This window comes from Sorex araneus, chromosome 11 (genome assembly GCF_027595985.1).
Source record: "Sorex araneus isolate mSorAra2 chromosome 11, mSorAra2.pri, whole genome shotgun sequence".
NCBI classification, from domain to species: Eukaryota; Metazoa; Chordata; class Mammalia; order Eulipotyphla; family Soricidae; genus Sorex; species Sorex araneus.
The window spans coordinates 38,597,924-38,614,791 of NC_073312.1; the positions used below are offsets into that span (position 1 = coordinate 38,597,924).

The window sequence follows — 16,868 nt, forward strand, 5'->3', positions numbered from 1 at the left end:
TATGTGTGACAGGTAGATAGAAGGCACAGGTGAGATGGGTGTCTGTTCCTTCAGAATTTTCCATATCCCTTGGGGATCATTGATCCCATCAAGTGGGATAACTTTTCTGTGAAGAACAATTCCCCCCCTCCCATTGCCCCCCACGCCCGGGAGTCTGGAGGAAGCTTCAGACCAGGTTCAGACCAGGAGAGGGGAACTTAGTCAGGCTCGATAAGATAGACTTTTCTCTACCTAAGTACTGGACTGTTTGCTTAGGCCCAGACAGGACATTTCAGTTCCGGCATCAGGAGTGCAGGAGTGAGGATGGGTGTAGGGTACCTTATAGCAAGTCTGGGAGGGGTGAGGTGGGGCCACAGAAATAAGGCTTAGTAAGAAAGTAATCGAAACTGTACAGCAGAGACGGGAGAAAGCACTTCAGGGGCTCCTGGTGGACGTCTGGGCATACACTTGACCTTGTTGTGAGTTTGATTGTTGCTGAGCACACAGGGCCACAGACTCGAAATATCTGTGCCTACATAGCATAGGCGCGACCATCATTCCCCCTGGAATATTCCCTTGTAAATTCTATTAGGAATCCCAAAAGAAGTATGAAAAGCAATACGGAACGATGTGCTGTATTTGTGTTAACTGTCTGATAAACCGACTTACTCTTTTGTTCACACCTGTTACCCTGAACTCCAAAAAAGGCAATAAGAAATCAGGGTGCGATACTGTTGCTGGTGACAAACCCAGGGTTTTTTGATGAAAATGTGCTCTGTGCAGAGATGAGACAGAGCTAACTTAATTTTTCCTGTCAGTCTCTGTAGTAGATCAATTAAACTGCCAAGGCGATCAAATATTTCAGACTGTATTTATTACATTAAGTATTTATGTTCGGGCCAAGCCTTTAAAGCATGATGTCATATAGGAATGCAGGCGATTAGATCAATTCAGCAGAATTTGCTGTAACTTAATGGAAATCTAATTGGGTGTTTTAATTTAGTGTCCGGGAGGTAGCATGTTCTTCAAACAAAACCATTTCAGACTGCATTTAGGGGCCAGATGGGTTTTGCACAGAGGTGGGTCCTGCTCATATTGGAGACGTAGAGGGAAGGGGACCTCTCAGGGCCTCACTGGGTGGTGGGTTGGTCAACTCCCATGCAAAGAACTCAGTGGCTTTAGTCCTAGAGAAGGGAGTGGAGGGATGCTTCTGGTGGATTTTTCATGGTACGTGGGTGCTCACCTTCATGATTGTTGCCATGGAAAATTTATTAGCACGGAATTACCCATAATAACTCTTTAAATTTATATATTGCTTGGAGAAGATCTAGTTTCTGAAAAAAAGTTTTCTTTTCACCATTTTGTGGAATTTCAGGAAGTTAGTTCCATTTATATGTTTAGGTATTACCCCCTACCCTTGTCCCGGCTGCCCCTCCTCCCACCTGTCTCTTTTGTATGTGGGATAGAAAAAAGAAACATAGTAAGAGAACAATAAATAGTCATCAATAAATTGTCTACAGAACTGAGCTTACATGGGAGAGGAGGCCTAGGAGGAGTCCTTGAGAAACTGCTAGAGGAGCAGTGTCTCCACCTGGTAATCAGAATATGTTGTGTGCGTGTATACATAAAAAGTGTGATTAACAGTATTATAAGTCCAGATACCTCAATAAGAAAATAGCTTTAAAAATAAAAGAAAGGTGAGTGTGGCTCTTAGCAAGCAGGTATCTAGGCCATAGTCATATTCAGGGGGCATAGTCATATTTCTCAGTGACTTCGGAGGGACTCTTTCACAGGACACTCCCATGTCCACATGACAGGAGATGGGGAATCGTGCATCACAAAATGGGGCCTCCTTTGTGTGGGGAATATCTATCTGGTCATTTGGTAAAGTGGAAACTCTCCTGTACATGGGGAATACCGGGTCATTTGGGAAAGGGGAAATTATAGAGAGCCTCCCAAAAGCTATAATAACCATTCATTTTCTTAGAGCCAGAATGAGTCACTCTAGGTATCGGTATTGGTTGAATTGTCTCTTATTCATTTGTAACTAAATCTCCAAGAAATTTCTATTTTACATAAATATAAATTTATACGATAAATTTATATTTATGTAAATTTATATATTATTATATATTATATATTAAATTTATATATTATTTTTGTTTGTTTTCATTTTTCAGCCACATCTAGTGGTGCTCAGGGCTTACTCTTGGCTATGTGCTCCATTGCTGGTGGAGATCAGAGGACCATATGGGATACTAGGGATCAATAAATTTATTGGCTTATGTAAATATGTATTCTATAACTTTCAAAGAAAGTTATAATTTTTGTGTTATATATATTTTAATGTTTTAGTGACTTTTTAGAAATTAAAAATTTTAATTAAAAGTTTAAATATGTTGGGGCTGGAGAAATAGTACAGCAGGTAGGGTGTTTGCCTTGCACGCAGCTGACCCGGGTCTGATTCCCAGCATCCCATATGGTCTCCTGAGCACCACCAGGGGGTAATTCCTGAGTGCAGAGCCAGGAGTAACCCCTGTACATCCCCAGGTGTGACCCAAAAAGCAAAAAAAATTTTTTTAAATATGTTTTATTTCTAAATGTGTACAATTATCATATCTATTTCATATGGATCTGTATGTGTTATTTTTATTTTTGTTTGTTTTCATTTTTGAGCCACATCTAGTGGTGCTCAGGGCTTACTCTTGGCTATGTGCTCCATTGCTGGTGGAGATCAGAGGACCATATGGGATACTAGGGATCAGAGCTGGCTTGGTCACATGCAAGGCAAATGTCCTACCCACTGTACTATTTCTTCAGCCCCTGTATGTAGTTATACATATACATCTATATGCAATGTGTATATATGTATTATATATAGATAGACATGTATGTTAATTACTGTCACTGTCATCCCGTTGTTCATCGATTGCTCAAGTGGGCACCAGTAATGTCTTCATTTGTCCCTGTTGCATGTTAGTGTAGCCCAATGGCATCTGCTTGCTACAGGAACATGAAGAGCATGTTATTATTACTGTTACTGTTTTTTTGCATATTAAATACATCACGGGTAGCTTACCAGGCCCTGCCGTACAGGTGTGATATCCTAGGTAACTTGCCAGGCTCTTTGAGAGGGACAGAGGCTTTTGGGGCGTATGTAAATACGCATAGATATTTATACTCATATCATATTGACTAGGGCTGGATCGATAGCATAGTGGGTAAGGCGTTTGCCTTGCATTTGGCCAACCCAGGTTCGATTTCTCCACCCCTCTCAGAGAGCCTGGCAAGCTACCGAGAGTATCCCGCCGCATTGCAGAGCCTGGCAAGCTAACCGTGGAATATATGTATTTGATATGCCAAAAACAGTAACAAAAAAAGTCTCACAATGGAGACGTTACCGGTGCCTGCTCCAGCAAATTGATGAAAAATGGGATGGCAGTGATACAGTGATCATATTGACTATTTTTGCTTTTTATTTTAAGGAGGGAGGGTTGTGCTATATCAGATGGTGTTTAGAGGACATGTGTTACTGGGATCAAACTGGGGTTGGCCACATGCAAGGCAAGCTCCTAAACCCCGTGCTATTTCTCTAGTCCTTAACTTGATTTTTACTTTTGTGTTTATTTATTTATTTATTTATTTATTTATTTATTTTGTGCTCAGGGTTACTCCTGGCAGTAGTTGGGGAATGGGGATTAAATGTAGTTAGGCTGCATGCACAGTAAACACTTTATCACTTGTATTGTGTCTCTGGCCCTTTAACTTGCTTTCTGAATGAAATATTTTATTTTATTTTTGTGGCACTAAATGTCCTCCTAAAATTTTGTCATAGCTCTAGCATGTTCTATATCCAGTAAAATTTCTGTTTTAGAGATATTAGGTTATTCATAGAAAAAATATTGAAAGTTACACATTTCATATATATCATACACATCATACACATATATATGTATATGTCTATATATGTATATGTACATATTATACACACACATACACACACACACACATATATATAGTGTTCTTGGGTTCTTGGGGCCACTTCCAGCAATCTAGCAGTACTCAGCACGATGGTACTGGTCTGATGGTTTTGAGCTCGACCCAGTAGTGCCAGGGGCCACCAGGACTGAACTCAGGGCGACAGGAAATCACTCTGCCTTGAGCTGTATCCTGGACCCTCTAGTGTTTGGACAGACTTTTTTAAACAAGAAGAAAGAAAACTAGAGTTCCACTTTTGGAAATCTAGTCATTAAATACTTCGACATTTAAAGTTTGGTAGACTTGAGGGCTGGATAACTGAGTGGCAGAGACTTGCCTTGCACGTATGGGGCCCTGGGTTTGATCCTGGGCACTGCAGGGGAAGACTTGTGTGTTTGGCTTTCTCCTCAAAGTTCTATTGGCAGAGTGAGTCAGATGGGAGCGAGTTTTTGAGGAGCAGCACAGTGTGAAGGGCAGGGCCATGCCCCATGCCCAAGGAAGGCCAGTGTGATATGAATGAGCTTTGCCCCCTCTCCTAAATCTGCCCTCACAGAGAAGCACCCACCTGGAACAAGCAGAGCTCTTGTTGAAAAGGGGTGATCGTTGGAATTAGCTATACCTTAGACTTGCCCTTTAATTTGTAGGGTAATTGAACATACTAATGTTTGAAGGCATAATACTAGAGTTAAAGAATTTCTCTGAGAGGAAGGTGCATAACTTCCTTTTTTTTTTAGGGGGGGAAGAGGGTGCTCTCAAGCTGTGTTCAGGAGATTCTCCAGGAGATTCTCAGCTATTGGCCAGTGGTTCAATGCAAAGGCCTGAGGATGTAATGCTGCCGGGGGCCTTGATTCGTGGGGATTACAGGCTGTTCTGGTGACGGGGGAGGGGAGACATCCAGAACCACATCTGACCTTGCTCAGGGGACCATGTGGTGCTGATGCTGGAACCAGAGCTGGCCCCATATGTGACCTCTGTTAACATAGGGAGAAATCAAAGCTGAGAGAGGTAGCATAAAGTCTCACAGCCAGGGGCTGGAGCGGTAGCACAGCAGGTAGGGTGTTTGCCTTGCATGCGGTGGACCTGGGTTCAATTCCCAGAATCCCATATGGTCCCCTGAGCACCACCAGGAGTAATTTCTGAGTGCAAAGCCAAGAGGAACCCCTGAGCATCGCCAAGTGAGACCCCAAAAAGCAAAAAAAAAAAGAAAAAAAAAAAGAAAAAAGGTCTCACAACCTCGTGGTGGAACTGGGGGCCCAAACTTCAAAGCCTGTTTCTCCTGCCTTACCAGGCTGCTCTCACTTTTCTGACCCTGGAGGGATTCTCGTTGTAATTTTTGCTTTTGGCCTCCTAAGTGGTGATCAGGAGACTTAGGCGCCTTATTGGCGATTCTTTTTTTGAGGGGTTGAGGTGGGATGGGGTATAACTGGCAATGTTCCAGGCTCTGCACTCAGGGATCACTCCTGGTGGACTCGGGGAGACCATATGGGGTGCTGGGGGTCAAACGTGGGTTTGTCCCCTGCAAGGCAAATGCCCTGTCCTCTGTACTATCGCACTGATCACTTATTGGTGATTCTTTCCCAGTCAGGCCTGCATTTCAGTTCCAGGGCCAGAGGATGCGATGTTACTTGGGCTTTGTGGTGCTGGACCATCCCAGTAATGCTGGAGGCTTTCCAGATCATACCCTATGATGCTAGATGTCCTCCAGAGCTACAACTGGCAATGCCGGGACTACATGGTTCCAGGAATTGATGAACCCTAACTGCTGAACTATCTCCCAGCCTCTCATTTTATAAGATTTTCATAATGATAACTGTGCTTGGGAGTAGTTTACACACACACACACACACACACACACACACACTCACACATTTATTTGAGTTAAGAGAGATGTTGGCTGGTAGATGATTTGTGTGAAATTACAGTCAATTAAAATTCTGAAAGCATGGGTTAAAATGGAAGAACTTAGCTTTGTAATGCACATATCATCCTAAACCACTTATTTTGTTGTTGTTGTTGAAAGGAATTAAAAAACTTGTCTAATAGTCCATATTATGCATGAAGATTCTCTATAACATCTCTCCAGGGGCTGCAGGGTATTATGACAGAAACATATCACCCCTTGAGAGAGCCCGCTGCATACAACAGCATGCCAATGGTAAGGAAGAGAAAACCCCTCTGGCTCTCCTTCCAGTTCACCCTCCATCTCTCCAGCCTCTCTGAATTGCAGGCAGCTAGGAGAATGTTCACTGAATAGCCCCAGATCTTTTTACTTTGTACTTCCTCCTCTCCTTTTTCCTTTGGGTTGGATGATCTGATCACTGTAAATAACGAGGATTTCCTTACCCTTTTCTTCAAGTTCTGCCTGGTTTACAACAGCCCACCACCAGGCAACCTCACAGAGAAGTCCCATGGATCTCATGTTCTACTGCTCAGCCCTGTCCTCTTTGGTACTATTGTGCCCTTGTAAAAAGATGATAGACTTTATTCTTGCCCTAATAAGTGTCACAGCAATAAAATTGTTTCTTTTCCCCTTCTGCTGTGACTGTTTTAGAGATTTTGCCTGTATCTGTATCCTGGATAGATGCATCTTCTGTGTTTGCATCTAGGTAGAAGCAGGACAAAGAGAAGTTGACTCCCAAAGGCTTGTTTCCCAGCATTCTGCCTTGGGGCTGGTTAAAAGTCCCCCACAGACTCATTACTGGCCTGTCCAGCCTTGGGGTATAGATAAGAGAAACAGTGATGACATGCAGAAGACCGTTGACAAAGAGTTTTCTCAGCCAGAATGCATTTCTCAGGGCCTGCTTCTCTGCTGTGGAAATACCCACTCACTGGACACAGGGCAGAATGTTGAGTCAGGGGCAGGACCCAAGAGAGGGGTACAAACCAGACAAAGCTTCTTCAGCCCAGTATTCGATGCCTAGGATGGGTTGAGGATGGGCTGTGTTGAGGGAGGGAGTCAGCCCATGGATATGAGGTGGTGTGTGGTGGGGAGAGGGTGGTGGCCCCAGGAGACTTGGAGAACCTCAAAAGAACCCTCATCCTCCCTATGAACCAACATTTTTTTGCTTAAAAAATTTTTTTTTACTTAATTTTTTTTTTACTTTTTTTTAAAAACTTTTTTGGCTCTTATAGTTGTTTTCTTTGAACTTTACATTAGGTTAGAGGAATAGCCCAGTGTTCCAGAGTAACCCCCTTGCAAGAGTGAGTTTGTGTGTTTGGTGCCTGGAACTGCATGTGATGCTAATGTATGGACAGAGCATGATTCTTATGCTCCACTGTCTGCCAGTTAAATTCTGTCCATACACAGCCAGGTATGTGTGAGAACCACAAGGAAAGAGGAGACCCTTAGGAGCACCACAACCATTAAGAGGTGTGAGCACCTGGCCAGGAAGTGGAGTCCCTGGTGGGCATGTGTGCGAGCACTGTAATGCCCCCAGTGAGTTCTACAACTAGCAGCCACAAGTGCCACAGTGAAGGGTGTGCAGCCCTTGGGTGAACAGCATGGCTGAATATGTAAGCGCCACAGCCTGGAACGTGCAGCCCCAGCTCACTGCAGTAATAACAAAGGGAAGGTGGAATTAACAATGATAATACAATCATTATCATCATCATCATCATCAAAACAGCTAACCAAAATTTTCATTTTAGAGCCAGGAATGTGATTCCATGGTAGATTGTGCACTTTGTATGAGTGATACCCTGCTGTTCCACTCCTGGCATAGCAAAGAAATTTCTATTAAAATTATTTTCATGTGGGGATACAGAGACAGTGCAAGGGTTAGTGCTTTTGCCTTGTATGAGATTGACACTGATTCAATCCCTAACTCTGAAGATGGTTTCCTGGGAACCACTAGAAATGACCCCTGAGCACAGAGCCAGGAATAGCTGCTGAATACCTCTGAGTGTGGCCTCTCCAAATAGTTTAAATTATGTTTTATTTACTACCTCTTCTTACCTCTGTTGGATTTGAGACACCTGTGTCAAATGACTAGGGCTCACACATGTGCCTGGTCCTGGGGTGCCAGCACTTACCTGTGGTGCATGCCAGAAGCTGTGCTCACACTTTTGGTTCTTATGGTTGCAGGGATCACTGGGGGTGGCATCCCTGGGCATAGTGCTCCCAACTCCTATACGTTGCGGTACTCCTCTGCGTCACACCTTTTTGTCTAGATGCTTGAACTCTGCATTTTGACCACAAGTCAGTTGTGGTGCTGGGGTCTCAGAGACATGAGCTGGGGTCAGACAACAGAACTGCTAGAATAGTGCTGGCACACAGAGTGGTACCAGGGGTCAAACTTGCAGCCATATGCTTGCAAGGTATGTGCTCTAGCCATTCACCCATCTTGTGGATTCCCATTTTATTTTATTTTATTTATTTTTATTTTGAACCACACCCAGTATTACTCATGGCTTCCTCCTGGTTCTATGCTCAGAAATAACTCCTGCAGTGCTCAGGGGACCATATGGAATGCTGGGGATGGAACCTGGGTTGGCTGTAGGCCAACTAAGGGCCCTACCTGCTGTACTATTGCTCTAGCCTCCCACTTTATCTTTAATTAAGGTAAAATGCCATCCCACTGTTGTGCAACCACTGGTCCCACTCACTCCCCATGCAGAACTTCACCTTCCCAAGATGAAAATTCCCTGCCCATTGAATACAAATTCCCCATTTCCTCCCCACCGCTATCCTGGGAAACTGCTTTCCTACTTGCTGCCTTTATAATTTTGACTGCCCAAGGCACTTCATATGTGTAGACTCATACCATTTCCCTTTTAGTAACTGATCATTTGTTCATTTAGTGACGTTCTTGAGGTTCATCCAAGTGGCAGCCTGTGTCAGAATTTAGACAGATGTGTGTATCTATTGTCAGTTATCCATGATATTAGCCCATTGTTCATCGACACACACACACACATGTTATCCATTACCCATACACATGTTCTATTATCTACAGAGCCCTGACAGTTTGTGACCAGAGTCTCTGAGTCTTTCAGCTCCTCTGGCTCTACTTGTCCATCCTTAAGGTGGCGTGTGAACTAGGGCAAGGGCACTGGCTTTTTTCTCTCCTGCAGTCTCATTTCTGTGAGAAATTCTGTTTTGTTCTCTGAATCTGGGTTTTGGGGAGCAGGCATATAGCTCCTGCTGCCTTCCTGTGGGTGTGCCCATTACAGGGTTTGGTCTAGGAAATAGAGGCTGTGGTCCAGAAGGAGGTAGATCTGTCCTGTCCATGTGGCCCATCTCTATCTGCACTCACTGGACCCCGAACCATGCACCTCTGAATGTCCCCTTTGACGTTCATGTTGGAGCATGAATCAACCAGAAACATGTAGAACCCACCTTTCTCACTGTCCAGGTCTCTGACACCCCACAGCCCATTAAGACCCCCTCTGCCCTCAGCACCTGCACAGGTTCCCCAGCCCCTGCAGCCCCTCCTTACATGGGCAATGGGTGGGGTGCCCAGCCTTCCCTCTTTTTAACGGTGGTTAAAAATAAAAAGCTATATTTGAGTTTACAATAAAATTCTAAACAGGCACAGAGAACCCCCCAGTATTCCCACAGCCAAGAGCTGCCCAGCTTCTGTTTTGGTTTCTTTGCACATGAGTTCCCCAGAGGGGGATGCGGCAGAGGGGAAGGTAAGTCTAGGGGTGAGTGTGGATGGTTCTAACGTTAGTGAGGCTCCAGGGCTCCTGGCGCTGGGTTTCCAGCCTCTCCTGCGGGTTCTCTCACAGGTGTCCGTGTCTGTATGGGCAGACATGCCACCAGCAGAGGCAGAACTGCCAAGTTGGGTTGACTCTGTGCAACTGTTGGTTTCCTGCCGTGTCTGGAAAGGTCCCCAGCTTAGAGTGGCCCTGGGGTGTGGGTTGAGCAACAGGCTCACAGAATTCCCTTTGTAACTTGGCATTTGGTCATGGTATCTGCCTTGGGCCCTCTGTGGGGTCAGAAGTGACGCAGAAAGTAACAGGTGCTTTTGAATGTCCTGTTATATGAGCAGAGGAAGGAAAGGTCACCAGCAGGTTCTCGTCTCTCCTGGGTCGTAAGTGGTGCCAACTTGGGTAGTCACTCCTAGAGCCTCAGTTTCCTTACCTAGAGGGGGGAATGGGTAATGCCCAATCTTGGGCTGGGCAGATGGAAATTGAGGCCAGGGTAGGTGCTGGGAAAGGGGGGCTTCCTTTCACTCCTGAGCAGGAGTAGAAAGGAAGAGAAAGACACCCAAAGTGCCAGGGGCCCTGGGCAAGGAGGGTGGGAGTCTCCTAGCTGCTGGCAGAGTTGATGCTTCCCTAAAGCCCATCTCTACAGGGGGTCATAGTGGTTCCCGCCTCTCTTTCTCCCATCCACCCTTTCACCAATTCCTTCCCTCCCTCACTTCCACCTTTCTCCCTTTCCTCGCTGTTTCCCCTCTTCTCCTCCCTTCTCTCCTTTTCTCTCTCTCTTCTTCCTCCTTCCTCCCTCCGGTCTTCCCTCCTTTCTCTCCGGTACTCCTCCCACAAATACCACCCAAGGGTCAGTGTATAAAAAAAAAAGAAAAGGCGCGGGCGAGGGAAGGGACGCCTCACCGCACTGAGCCAGGCACAGGGCCCAGGGCAGCAGCTGTCTCTCCCGCCACCCGAGTTCGGTAGCCTCCGGCCGCTTCCCCCATCCCGGGGAGCTTGATGGCGATGATGTGGCAGGCGAAGGAGGGAACGGAGCCATGACGGTTGGTCTCACTTGCAGTTTATTCCAATCTTCCCTCTATACACTCTCCCTCCCTCACCTTCTCTCCGAACCCCTTTTATTGATCATGGCCCTTCCAAAGGGCGCAATACAGTGATGTCACCAAAGGCACCAAAAGATCTTACAGGAAGAACATTGAGGCAACATAATTCTCTTAGAACATACAAAGCCAAAACCGAAGCCTTCTTTGGGCTGAAAGCACTCGGATTTACATCCCAAAGACTAGGCTGGGCCAGAGCCTGGAATCTACAATGTCAAGTCAGGCCTGGCTAGCACCTAAAATCTGCATGTCAAAGATCAGCTAGGCTTCTGTGACAAAAGGGAAACTGCCTCTGAAATTAACTCCAGAAGGCAGCTGGAAAAGGGGAAATATTCCAACAGGTCAGGCCTGCAGCAGGTACCATGCTAGGTGAGGGAACAGAGCAGTGATGGAGAAGTAACAGTCCTTGTCTCCTGGCAGGGTCTGGGGACAGATGAGCAGCAAACCACGGGCATGGAGCTCGTCATTGGCAATGTGTGGCAGAGGCTGCGGGACATGAGGCTGAGTGTGCCCTCATGGAGCCCTGCCAGGGAGTCCACCTGGTGGTGAATCCAGAGGGCTCTCTGAGAAGGGGCTGGTAGATGGAGCCCAAAGGTGGGAGATGTGAGAAGAGCTTTGGGAGACTGAGTTTCTCCACTCCAGGCAGAATCTGGCCAGGGCCGTGTGTGTGTGTGTGTGTGTGTGTGTGTGTGTGTGTGTATGCAGGGTGGTAGTGGTGGGGCGTGGAGGATGGAGTGAATTCTCTTCCCGTGCACGGAGAGTATGGTGGGGACAGTGAGGGCCCTCTGCTGTGTGGTCTTGTTCTGCCACGTTTATTTCACCTCGGTCTTCTCAGCTGCAAACAGAGATAAGAACAGAGCCCACTGCTCAGATTTGTTCGAGAACAGAGATCTGTGAGGATCTGGCATGCTCAGAAGCGAGGCTGGTGCACAAGAGTGTCCTCTCAGCTAATACTGCTCCCGTGCAGGGCTCTGCAAGATGGTGGGTTCAGTTCCAGGAAGGAGACCTAGGAGTGGGGGCACAACTGAAATCCAGAAGGAGAGGGGGGCTGTGAGAATCACTGGGTGCTGCTTGGTTCCCCCTCAGAACTCAGACGGTCCACAACAACTCAGGATTTTATCGAATTTTCCATGTTTACACACATACACACACACATGTTTACATGCACACGCACGATGTGCACACAGACACAATTTTCTCTCCACTCTCATCTTGGAAATGATCCCTCCATTCATTCACTTATTCATTTGGGTGATTTGGGTGCTCTTGCTGAAACCTACATACTATCTGCCATCTGCAAACCCTTTCTCTTGCCTCTTGCAGTCTAGGAAAATTAGCTAGGCTTGAGTCACCAGCAAAACCCGGTATGGTCACCTCTCTTTCCCTCCCCTTCTGCCAACAGGGGCCCTGCAGTAGCCAGCTGGGACCTCCGCCCTCTCATGACACTATAAGTTTTCCTCACTCTCCAAATTGCCGTAGACACTGGCCTCTCTGTGTCACCTGCCTACAGGGCTGCAGGACAGCTGTGTCCTAGTGGCCCCTGGCCACCACCCTTATTTTATAGTTCATATGATTTGGGAAATACAACAAAATTCAGCTTCCCCCAAAGAACTCAAATATGAGTTCTTTGAAAGGAGGACAGCATGGCCTCAGGTCGAAGCAGTGAGCTGCCTCAACTAGTAGCTTGGAAAGCTTCTCATGATGTAACTGGCCTTTCTTCACCTTTGAAAACTTAACTTTCCCTCTAAAACAACCCAAATGTGCAATGGTGGAAAAATAAAGAAAGAACTTGTGGTGTATATACACAATGGAATACTATGCAGCTGTAAGAAAGGATAAACTCTTTGGTTTGCTGCCAACTGGATGGAATTGGAAGGAATCGTGTTATGTGAAAAAAAGTCAGAGGGAGAAGGACAAATACTGCACAATTCACTCATGTGTGGTCTATAAAGAAACAAAACAAGGGAGTAGACAGTATTGAATGGTGACAAACTCTAGTTTTAGATGATAAAACTGAGGCTACTAAGCAGTGGAGGGAAGGGTGAGGGGCAGGAAGAAGAGAACTAGAAGTGACAGGGACAGCAGTGGAGGGTTCTGGGTCTTTAGGTGGTGGTGAGATGCAGTGACTCCATACTAACACTAACCGTAATCACATAACCTAGAGAATAATAAAAATTTTAAATTGGTGGTGGTGATGGTGTTGCGGGTGAATAAATTACTTCCCTAGTGCCCCTGTGAGTGCTCCAGGGCAGATTTGTCACCTAGTTTGGGGAAGGTGGGATTATGCCCCTGGGTCCTGGAAAAGGGATGTTCCGGAGGTTTACAGAAGGAGAAGCCAATGCCGGGAGAAGCCATGATGCCCATCCAAGGTCATGCAGCTAATTGGGAGGGAACCAGAAGTGGCTGAGAGAGCCTCCCAAAGGCTGAGTCTGTGGTGTTGTGCACGTTGGCGTCTGGAGCACTGGCAAATCATTCCCTGTGGGGTCCCTTGCCCCTGCCTGTCCCTTGGCCCCACCTCATGGCTCCAGAGCCAGGTGGACAGTGACAGCAACCTGTTCTTTCTCCTCCTTTTAGGGGGCCCCCTGTGCTCTTGCTGTGTCCCGGACCCCATGGGACTCTCCTTCCTCCCCACCTATGGCTGCCAGAGCAACCGCACAGCCAGCGTGGCCGCCCTGCGCATGAAGGCTCGCGAGCACTCGGAGGCCGTGCTGCAGTCGGCCAACCTCCTGCCCTCCACCAGCAGCAGCCCCAGCCCGGCGGCTAAGCCGGCACCTCCCGACAGCAGCCAGGACAAGACGCCTCCCACCAAGGACCAGAGCGAGGGGGAGAAGAGTGTATGAGGGTCTGGAGCGACCCCGCCCTGCGTGCCCTGCCCCGCCCCTTGCTTCTCCCAGCCTTGGCCCCCCCGTGGAAAACTCTCCAAAGATCAAGGAGGATTCAGTTGCTCTGGGGTCTCTGCAGACTCACAAAGGGACCCAAGACCCTCTGCAAATCTGGCACCTGGGAGGTACCTCTGGAGCCCTCCCCCCACACCTCAATCCCCTGTGGGGCTGTGTTGTCCTGACTTCTTTGGTGACATGACCAATAGGACTCAGTGGTTCTAGAACGTACTCTGTGGTGAGACTCCTGGAATTCCTCTTGGCCCAGAAGACTTGACATGGGGGAGATGGAGTTGTTTGTTCTGTCATCCTCTCCATCCTTCTCCTGGGCCACCTCTGAAGTCTTGTCAACCCAAAGAACCATGGCACCTGAGAGACACCAGGGGCTAAGTCGTGGGAAATGGGATTGTCCCACTCTACTCTTACTCCCCATTCCCAGCCAAGGTCAGGGGCAGAGTCCTCCCTCCTCTTGTTGGAGGTGGTGGGTGATGGGCTTGGTAGGTCAACAGGTGAGCACTGAGGTTTGGGACACAGCCATTGCGGGGCGGGGGGGGAGGGGGAGAGGGCTTTCGGTTCCTCTGCCCTCGGGGGTTCCCACTATGTGCTGCGGGCCAGGGAAGTCAGGCCAACAGGTTGTCAGCTTCATGCCTCTGACCCAGGGCCACCATCTTCACACCACAGGCCTGAAGCAAGGGTGGACCCCACAGAAGCCCACCTCAGGTCTGCCTCTCAGACCCCATATTGGTCTAGATTATGGGGAGGGGGGCTTGGAGGGGGGTCCTTGGAACAGGAAGGTAAGCCCCAGGATTGCCTCTGAAAAAGCACAGAGGACCTTATGCCTTTCCTCAGCTCCTTGGCACAGGAGGGGCTATCCCAGGGGGTTTAATATTATTTTTTAAGCTAAGAAAAAAACTGTAGGAAACAAGATGAAAATGGTGTATGTGCAGACCTGGGGGCGTGGGGAAGAGGGCTTCCTTGTGGTGTGAAGAGAATTATTAATTCCAAAGGGCCAAATTTCATAGAGATTTCAGTTCCCGTCTATGTGTCTGTTTTCTCTCGTGTGGGTAGTGAATTGGAAGAGAGCAAAGGGGAAAAGTGCAATAAGCTTAGTCACTCCCTGGTGGGGGGTGGGGGGTGGGGTTCTCGTACCGGAAGGGGTGCAGTGTCTGCTGGCTCACGGATGGTGTTTCCAGATTGTCTCTGCTTCGATGAGGATGATTTTCCTTTCAGTTCTTATGATCCAAAAGGTTACCTTCAGATAACCCCATCTCCAGTTTACCTTTCTCCCCAGAACACTCCCGCCCCAATAATACTCCTAAGTGTACTGTGCCTCGCCTCTGATTACTGCAAAAGCATTTGATAAAATACACTGTCTCCTTAAAAAACAAAAAATCAAATCCTTCTTCCTGCTGTATTTTGCTTGTTGAGTACAAAGATGAAGCGATTTGCCAAAACCCGGCAAAGTCTCTTCCGTTTCCCTGTAATTACGAATGTTCGGTTGAACGATGTAAGCTCAAGCCCTTATGTACACTAACTCTTCAATCTAATTGTTTGATTAAACTCGTATTTCCTCCAGAAAGGTACATAAATAAGTGAACTGTTGAGCAAATTAAGAATACTTAACAGCATTGCATCTGAAAAGTAGTTACGCTGATTAAATTTTGTGTCCTTGAGGACTTTCAGGAAATTACTTTTGATCGTCAATAACACAATTAAGTAAACTACACACACATTAGCATGAATAATTGATAAGAAATTATGTATTACCACGAAGCACTGATTTAATAATTCATGATGCGACACTCTAGTGACTGTGCAAAACTGGATAACATCGGAAAGTCTGCCTGATGTTACTGAAAGAAAGGAAAAAAAAATACGCACAAAACCTCTGCAGAGATACCAAGTACTTAGTTTTGTTGTACAAAGGCAAAAAAGTAACCATGCATGATGTAGTTTCTGTTTGTTTAAATACCCAAATAAATTTAGAAGCGTGAAAAAGAAAGCCTGTGAAAGCACAAGGTACTGTCTTTGTTTCTCCCAGCCCGGGGGCTGCAGGCCTGGGTGGAGTTGTTTCTCTGCTTTGGCCAGCATGCAAATGGAAATCTCTTCAAAGCTTCCAGGAGGAGGGCTTTGAGACCTTGGCTCCGGAACCTGTTAGCAGATGCGGTCACAAGACAGAGTCACTCCCAGCTCCCGGAGCTTGCACGAGTCAGCTCTTCTGTCCTGGGACAGACGAATGGATGGAGGGACACGACCTCTCAGGATTCCCTTTGGGACCGTCCTTGGTGAAGTCCCCTCTCTTGGGCTGTGAGAATGGTCTTTGATGGAGCCCTGTCTGCAGAAGTTGATGTCGAGACTATAAATAGACACCCCCAGGTCTCAGGGGTTAATAGATTGGTTGATTGATTATTGCTGTTCATCTCTTAGTTGAAGTCCTCCGAAGAGATTTCCCTAATGCTCTCCAGCTTATGGGAAATCTGGAGTCTGAAGTCGCAGCAGGGGCAGCAAACCAGCCTTAGAGGTGATGGTGGTGGCATATATAATAGCGGGGGTGGCGGGGAGTTGGGGGCAATGACTCTCAGATTGGACACTGGGGACTCAGAGGTCCCCTTTGCCACTCCTCAGTGGGCTTTTCATTTAGGAAAACCAAGTGCCTGGCATATTAATTGAATGGAAGTAGCTCCCTTAATGAATAACTCCCATCTTGTTACCTGAAAGCCTAATGGCCAACCCAGGTAAGGATTTCTATCTCTGCTTCAGAGGTGAGGAAACTGAGGCAGTAAGGTTGAACAAGTTCTCCCAAACTCTCTGGCTGTTAGCTTCTGCCGGGAAGAGGGAGACTTGGGCTGTGTCCCTTTCCCACATGTCACAAAGGGAGTCTCCTGTGTCCACTGCCCAGGAGGGTGAAAGGGCCATGTGGAGGCCAGTTTGTCACAGGTAAGGAGTCAGAAAATAATTCTTGTCCTCCCTCCTCCTTCTCTTCCTCCTCCTCCTCCTCCTCTTCCTCCTCCTCCTCCTCCTCTTCCTCCTCCTCCTCCTCCTCTTCCTCCTCCTCCTCCTCTTCCTCCTCCCCCTCCACTTCTTTCTCTTTCTCCACTTCCTTCCCCTCTTTCTCCCATTTCCCCCTCCCCCACCCTAAAGTCTTTGGGCCATACTTAGCAGCATTCAGGGCTCACTGCTGGCTCTCTCCTTCTGGGGCTTGGGGAACTATTATGTAGTGCTGGGATAGAAGCTGGTTGGTTGCTTAGTTGGCAAGCACCTTACCCTCTTCATCATCTAG

At 47.2% G+C, this 16,868-nt stretch overlaps 1 protein-coding gene across 1 annotated transcript in view; it reads left to right on the forward strand.

Moving 5' to 3' along the window:
• The window catches only part of DRGX (dorsal root ganglia homeobox), a 35,060-nt gene extending 21,511 nt beyond the window's left edge, over window positions 1-13,549 (forward strand). Inside the window, exon 6 of the mRNA XM_004607394.2 lies at window positions 13,284-13,549. Coding sequence (XP_004607451.1) covers window positions 13,284-13,549 — 266 coding nt within the window. The remainder of the gene's footprint in view (window positions 1-13,283) is intronic.
• The last annotated feature ends 3,319 nt before the right edge of the window (window positions 13,550-16,868 follow it).